Raw genomic sequence first — 8,145 nt, 5'->3', positions numbered from 1 at the left:
AATGTGCTGCTGATGCAGGGTAAGATTTTTGGAGGTGTTGATCAACCACTTCTTCCCCTTCTCCCCACCTCCCCCTCAGCATCAGTGATTGCTGTTAGCACTTCACAACTCTGGAATTAAAAAATGCTATATGCTCAGGAAGAGGAAGGACATTATGCTTAAAACATATTTTCCTGGTGTATTTTATTCCAAAACACCTTTAGTGGCTGAAAATGAGTCATGACAGGGACTTGGGGGCTGTACTGCCCTGCTGGGGAGCAGTGGGTTCCCAGAGAAGCTGTGAGAAATGGTGCTAAGTGGCAGCTGAGCTAATCATGGGGTTATCATCTCCTCACTTCACCTCCTCCCCAAACTGTGAGCAACGTTCAGAAGAAAAGCCATGTAACAAGGGTGAGAAATCCCTTCTTGCTCTCACACAAGGGGATTCATTGGAGAAAGGTACTACCAAAGTATCAGAGAGACAGAGAAGCAAAATGTCCTGATCGTGGGGTCCTGTTTGAAGCTAACAGGCAGACCAACCAAGCCCAGTCCTGAAATGTTGTGTATTTTCTGCTCAAGCAGTGTTGTAGTTGCTTTAGGTCCACATTATTCAAGGAGAATACAGGACAACAGGTGCTTGTAGCTGACTTATCTGCTTTGGTGAGGAGAAAGGGGAGAAGGGCAGAGCTGGGAACGCCAAGCAGGAAAATACACAGGTCATACAGAAAAGCTTGACACTGATTTTAAGGATATTAATTCCTTAACATAATAGGAAAAGAAAAAGAAAACGAAAAAGAAAAGAAAAGAAAAGAAAAGACAAGAAAAGAAAAGAAAAGAAAAGAAAAGAAAAGAAAAGAAAAGAAAAGAAAAGAAGAGAAAAGACAAAAATGGTTACATTATGTATGTGCATATTTGTTTTGTAACAAAATAATAGGATCCTGTGGCCAACAGTGAAATATGATTAGCTAGTCACAGGTATTTCTGATATTTTGCTATAATGAAATGGCATGTTTGAATACAGAGAAGAACAAATAATGAGATTCTTGACTTGCCCCCTTCCTGTGCTTTAATTGTAAACACGCAGATGCAATCCATAACGCTAAATAAGATTTTCCCACATTTCCTTCTGAAAATGGTTTTAAGCAAGATAAGGCACTAAAATTTAATCCTTCTAAGAATGTGCAAATACTGAATCCTTGATGCAGACACAATCTTACCATGAATTTATATGGGAGCTTTAATGGTTTTGTAAATTAATCAATAACGTGGTTAAATTATATTTGCTCAGCTAATTATTTTCCATGTCCTGTAAATTAGAACTTCAGTAGTCTCTAAGAAAAATCAGTCCTGCTGCTTGTATCACACTTGTGTTTACTTACTGATATGTTATTAAAGTGCTTGTTTATTTGTTCTGCTACAGACTGGTAGCTTTTTCTTTGCTGTTTGAGTGGCAACCATGGGGCTGCAAAGTCATGCAATGATAGTTACGTTCTTATATATTTAATATGCCAAATCCATTTTAGCAGAGAAATACTGTGCATATATAGCCTTTCCTTAAAATCCTCCATGTCTCACCCTTGGGGGAACAGGACTTAACCACCCTCTTCCCCCAAGAAATCTTTGGGACTTTTTTTGATGGCTGAAATGGATCTTGATTGGATTCTTAGCCTCGTGACTTTGAAGGGCACAGCTTCAAGCATGGGTTGGGTCAGATGACATCCAGATGCTCCTTCTAACTTGAATTACTCTGTGATTCCATGAATCCAGTCATCCGAGAAGTTTTCCCCACTCAGTTTTCGCAAAGTCCTGTACCCAGGCCCCCATCACTTACGGGTCTGTATGACAGGACTAGTTTGCAGCATGCACAGCAGCAAATTGCAATTTCAGTTACACGGACTCTTTCAGGCTATAGCAGTCTACACAGTTCCTACGCCAATACAGTAAGCGTTAGTGCGGCCTCTCCAAATTAATGCATTGGGAGCGTATACATTCTGCCCAACAGAATCAAGTCACCCTTTAATGCTGGCCAGAAAATGACACCCTTCACAGGAGACCAGAGGCCGCAGCAGGAGGTGAGCTATTACCCCCCAGCGCCCTTGCACCTGCGGCACACCTCACCTTTGGGAGGAGGGCACTGCCCTCTCCCCTGTGCACGCAGGCCAGCAGAGGCAAGGAGCGCAGCAGGGCACCAGGGCATAGGGCTGCAGAGCGTAAAGCCCAGGGCCAGTCCAAAATGACACGGGCCTTCAGCTCACATGGCAGACATGGTCCCTAACCCAGGAGGCCATAGGGCCCTCCCTTGCCTTGCTCACAGGCGTGGCAAAAGGGGCTCGAGCTGCCAGGGGAGGCTGACTGATGGCGAGCAGGAGCCAAACCGGCAGATAAAAATGTGTGGCAGGAGAAATGCAGAGCAGGCAGTGTGGTTGTGGTGGGATCAGATACCGCTGAGCAGTAGGAGCAAACCCAAAAAAACAGACTCCTGCTTGGCTTCTCATCCCTTAAAATGCTTTTGGAGCTGCCATCAGACTAACGGTACTTTTCAGGGCAAGGTTCTCAGTGCCTTTGGATTAGGAAAGGCATGCAGACAGCAGGTTTGATTTCAGAGATATAAACAAAGCCAAAAGGGCATAATGGAAACTTGCCTGGCCACAAATCAGGACTCAAGGGACCAGAAACAGAAGGAGAGGTTACCTGTCTTCATCATTTTAGCATGTCTTCATAAGCAGCAGCCTGCTGCAAAGGTTGGAAAACCAGGTGGTTATGAAAGCCGAACTGAATATGGAAAGATTTGTAGAGTGCTTCTTACTTTCCCTTGCCTCCTAACCATAGTTTTATGCACACACACACAGAAACACGCTTAGGGAGCATAAAATATTACATGTAAGTGGGACTTTTATCTTTTCTCTATCTTTGATATGCCAACAAGCCGGCATGTTTAGCACTGCATTGCTCTGGTTTTTTGCATTTGCTTTCTGTTTTTAAAGATATATAAATGGCAAGAAAAAGAAATAGAGGCAAGAAAGTTCAAATAAATAGCAGGAGACTAGTATTTCAATATCTAGCTAATATCCTAAATTGATCTTTTACGGTGTAACAAATCAGTTCTTGTCTTAATATATGGAGTACTACTTTATAACCAAAGATACTAGTTTGTGCCTAATTTTTTATTTTCCATGTTAAGGCACATGCAGAGATCAGGCTGAATATTTCATGCATATATTTGTAGCTATATGAATTTGTAAAAAGAATCCACTGTTACATGCCTGGTTTTTTTTCCTAGATTTTTGACTGTGATTTCTGTTGCTCTGACTTTCCCTAATTTCTTCACCTGACATTTTCCAGGATTGTCTGCTGGTCACATCACACAAGAGCTCTTGAATGAACAGTTCACCTGCTTTCCATATTTATTATGTTTGAACTTTTTTTTTAATTAAAATGATGTTTTTCTAAAGTATTTGTTTGTACATGGATAGCTCTAATAGGTCTTTACTTGGAGAGCCAATGTTTTCCATTTCACTAGACTACATCATAGGGTAATTGCTGGGTTCACTTTTGCACAGGAAAACAATTTGCTACATAGCTTAAATCACCATTCTGTAGACCTGATTGTGCAATCATTTAAGCATGTGGGTATCTCCAGAAGCCTGCCTATTCCCATAACACTCGGTAGAGCAACAGAAATGTATAAAGCTATATATGTGTACAGGTATTAGCAGGATTGAGGTCTGTTAATTGTTCCTTCTACCTCTTAAACAGTCTTTTGCAGCTTTGATTATCCTCTGCAGAACTGTTTCAGGTTCAGAATTACTTTAGCTTTGTTCTTTTGATTTGCTTTTTTCCTTGATCCTGTCACTGCAGTACTCTCCTTCAAGCTTCAGAACAAAAGTACTTTTGGGAGCAGAGGCCCTGTGGCAGGGAGCGCGGCTCTGCTTTCCTCCTGGCAGTTTGCCACCGAGCCGAGCCGAGGCAGAATATTCTTGCTTATTCAGTGCAACAGCTTCAGTAACAGCACCAGTGCATACCTAAGTCTCCCTATCGAGACCAGTCCATTTCCTTAGCACAGACAAACCTGTAGAGTTAAGCTAGAGTTAAGGGTAGGGCTTTCTTTTTTTATTATTTTTTAAATAAGAGACTTCAGTGCAAAGCATTTTCCTCAGAAGGTGCATTTATCCTAAGTGGCTCTTGCTGGTTTACACACACCCTGTCCTTTCTCTTGCTTTGGAAAGTTGTTCCACTTGATTGCTCAGTTTGCCTCTTTGAGTCAGTGGTGGCAGGGGAATTATAAAGGCAATGAAGGAGCAGCCAAGTCCCAGGTAGTGTGTGCCAGATTTAAGCTGATTTAAAGTTGTGCAGACTGACTCTGAAACTTTCTTTGCACAAGGGACAACGACTTTCAGAAAAAGTTGCTCTTTTTTTTTTTTTGCCAGCAGTGTGCACCTGGCTCAGGGAACCTGCTGAGGTGTGCTCACCTTGTTTCAAAGGCAGCATGGTCGGTGGTGCTTTGCAGATTGCTGGGCTGCTTGTTGGTGGTATTGGCATGATCGGGACGTTTGCTGTCACAGGCATGCCTCAGTGGAGGGTGTCTGCCTTCATCGAGAACAACATCATCGTGTTTGAGACCATTTGGGAAGGCCTGTGGATGCACTGCATCAGGCAAGCCAACATCAGGATGCAGTGCAAGGTCTACGACTCCGTGCTGGCCCTCTCGCCGGACCTGCAGGCATCCAGAGGGCTGATGTGTGCTGGGTCGGTGCTCTCATTCCTCGCTTTCATGGTTGCCATTATTGGGATGAAGTGCATGCAGTGCGCGCAGAGCAGCTGGCAAGCCAAGGGCTATATTATTCTGGTGGCCGGGCTCCTCTTCATCCTCTCAGGTGCCGTTGAGCTCATTCCAGTCTGCTGGGTTGCCAGGACCATCATCCGTGACTTCTACAACCCCATGGTCAATGTTGCCCAGAAAAGGGAGCTTGGAGAGGCCCTCTACCTGGGCTGGGTGTCTGCCTTCTGCCTCATTGCTGCTGGAGCCATATTCTGTTGCTTTTGCCGCTGCTGCGAGAAAACCAGAAGCTATGGATATTCCACAGCAACCCACTACCCCACTCACAGCCAGCATTTGTACAGGAAGACTGAAAGCTCGTACTCCAAAAGTCAGTACGTCTAGATGCCTCCTGCCTTTTCCTATTTTTGAAGCATTCAGTTTGTCTGGATGGATTTCAGCTTCTGCACAAAAGGGCAGCTGGAAAGCTGCTTTTGCCTTCTGCCCTGTAACTGCTGCTGTTGGGGCTGCATTTTGGAGCTGCAGTTAGCCTGAGTGGGCTCTGCTGTGGCTAATGCTGCAGCAAGGACAATTGTAATGCATGGAAAGGTGAATGTTTAATATTATTTTAATAGTAACTTGGAATAGCTTTTGGCTTGTGTGGCTTTGCTTTGGGTTGCATTTTATGTGTAAAACAGTAATAAAAGGCTTAAAGTTCCATTGTAATATGAAATTCTGGCCTGTTGCAAAGAAGTGGGGAGTTCAGTAGCTGTTTTGTTTTTTTTTCCCTACCTGGGAAAGAGGGGATAACAGTGAATAAGGATAAGACAATAATGGTTTAAAAGAAAAGCATTCACTATGGGATTGATTTACTGTAGGTTTAATGGGAGGTTGCATTAAGAATTTATTCACTAGAGGAAGGTAAGCTGAAATATATGAAAAATATCCCTTATTTCAGAGAATAAACATAGTTCTATGTTCATCCTAAATATCATCTTTTTGGTGAAAGTTAATATTCCTTTTGTAATCCATATAGGTCAAACTCATTCACATTCTTCTTTTTAGAAGCAGCAGTATTCCTTTGCAAACTCCTCGTGGCTTACAACATTTTGCGATATTTCACAGATCACAAACACTGTGTTAGTTACTTGCCGCAGGACTCTGTGATAATATATATTTTTAAATAAGAGTCTTTTGTACAACCAGGCTGATATTTTTGCTGAGACCCACTCACACCAGCATAGTTTATAGGCATAAAGAACATAAACAGTGATAGTATATTGTCACAGTTCACATTAAAACAAGCTAAACAATATTTTTAATAATAAGATCATGCACCCATGATAAGCAACAATGTAAAGAAACCAAGTCTACTGAAAAATAAATAGTTCCATACAAATTAATCTAATAAATTACCCAAATAAATCAATAGTGGTAATATTTTAATAGAATTTTGTAACCAATGATTAAGTGGTAACTCCAGACCCACAGAAATCAATGGAATTTTGCCTTTGACTGAACTGGGAACACAATTCAATTTGTGGTTTAATAGAAAACAACATTCTTGTTCTAGACTTTGATTGACTTTTAAATATTTTATAGAAAGTTTATTATGTGATCTGTAGTTCTCTAGCAAATTTCTTGGACTATTACTAATTGAAAGTTCGGAAGCAAATTCTTCACTTCAGAAGATGCAACTCTGAACAAGCTAGAAGAAACCAAAATCTGCTCTGGAACTCTCTTCACAGTGTTTGTAAGATACATCGTAAGATGTGCTTGATTATGTAATTTTCTTTTTCTTCCTTATTTTTAAGCAAATTATTTCTACATATGTATATGTGTAACGTGCATGACCTTTCTGTAATATAGCAGTATGTGGCTGTATTTCCTCTGTATTGCTTCATTAATGTTTATGCACCAGCTCAGTCTCTTTTTTGGGTGGAAGAGAGCGGAGGAGAAAACCTGTTGTTAGTGGCATTTTGTGAATATCCTACACAGAATTAATAGCTAGACACCAGGTTTTATAACAGTGTCTATAATAAAGTCACCTGCCTAGTTCATCCCTCTAAAAGGCAGGTACAGGATATTACTCAGAAAACTACATGTATACGTACTAGTGCATTGTAGTTATCTCTGCTGTCAAAACACAGAGTGACTCATACAGTATTCTACAGGTCTGAGGCAAGCCTCAGTGAAAAGTGAGATAAGCCTGACATCTCTGAAAAAGCCTGTGTACATCTAACACTACAGCTACATTGGATAGTATTGTCTGTTCCTGGTAAAGCACACACTGATCTACTTGTACAAACAAAAGAAGATACAAGAAGACTATAAAAAAATCTTCCAAAACTATCCACAGGACTAACAGGAACACAAATCCAATGGACTGTGAATGGGACCCTGAATTTTTTGAAAACGTCCCTTAGAGATCCTGTATATGCTGCAAACAGTTCACCTTATTGTAACATATACATACTCCCACTTAAGTGCCTCCCATGCACAGCCAGCCATTTCCTTTAATTGTATCTCACTCATATACTGTATCTTCAAGCGAACTGAAATGAAAGCTTCCATTTTAAACAGAATGGGGCTCCCCAGGTTTGTGCATTAAATAAACCCTGAGTCGTCTCAGCAGAGGGTCCTATCTAGGGGTGTATATCCAAGTACAAAACAACTGCCTGAAGCAATAAACTTTCAAATATTGTATCCTGTAATTTAGAACTAATTTTTGTGCTTACAGACAAGAGACATTATTTGGGAAATAAGTGGTATTGCCTCCATAAATGAAACCAAGGGTGTCTAGCTTGTTCCCCTTTGCCCTGCACTTTGAGTGCTTGTATGCATTCCTGCAATGTAAAATGGATGTGGAGCCTTTCCAGGTCCACCTGGTGCCCTCTGTGCTGTGTAAATGAATAAACAACTTGCAGTTCAGAGGAGAGTAATGCTCGTTTAACTCAGTTGAGTGAAGGTTCAAGATTTCTACCATTGCTCCGTTATTGAGCAACTGGGCTTTCATTTATAATGTGCCTCTTCTGAAATTCTCCCACTGCTGCTGCAACTGTTGTGGAGGTCTAGAGCGTAGAGCTGCCGCTGGCATTACTAGGCACTGCTCTCATTAGAGCTAGACAGTGAGGTGGTAAACATATGGGTGGCAGCAGAGCCGCAGTTTCAGGAGCTGATTTGTGCAGGCAAGGCAGAGCCATAACAGAGCCTGAGTGTGTGTGAGCTCCTGTTTTGCAATTTTATATGCAAATGAATCATCTGACACATGAGGTTATCACACATCTGCAAATCCAGTAAGGTCAGCTGCATATAATGGATTTGTCTGTGTCTTTAAGGTGCAGTCCTGACCAGGTGTTGTACTCCCCCATGTTTTTGAATATACATGGTGCCTATATGTGAGAGTTTAT

The 8,145-nt window shown here is 41.6% G+C and overlaps 1 protein-coding gene across 1 annotated transcript; it reads left to right on the top strand.

Moving 5' to 3' along the window:
- The first annotated feature begins 4,042 nt into the window (after nucleotides 1-4,042).
- On the top strand, nucleotides 4,043-7,498 carry LOC115344135 (claudin-8-like). Its single transcript, XM_030021056.2, has one exon. The coding sequence runs from the start codon at nucleotides 4,466-4,468 to the stop codon at nucleotides 5,138-5,140; it is 675 nt and encodes a 224-aa protein (XP_029876916.1). The 5' UTR covers nucleotides 4,043-4,465; the 3' UTR covers nucleotides 5,141-7,498.
- Nucleotides 7,499-8,145: the final 647 nt, after the last annotated feature.

The sequence above is a fragment of the Aquila chrysaetos genome, chromosome 7 (genome assembly GCF_900496995.4).
Source record: "Aquila chrysaetos chrysaetos chromosome 7, bAquChr1.4, whole genome shotgun sequence".
Taxonomy (NCBI): domain Eukaryota; kingdom Metazoa; phylum Chordata; class Aves; order Accipitriformes; family Accipitridae; genus Aquila; species Aquila chrysaetos.
Note: the sequence above shows the minus strand (reverse complement) of the source record. Positions and strands in the feature narration are given on the sequence as shown.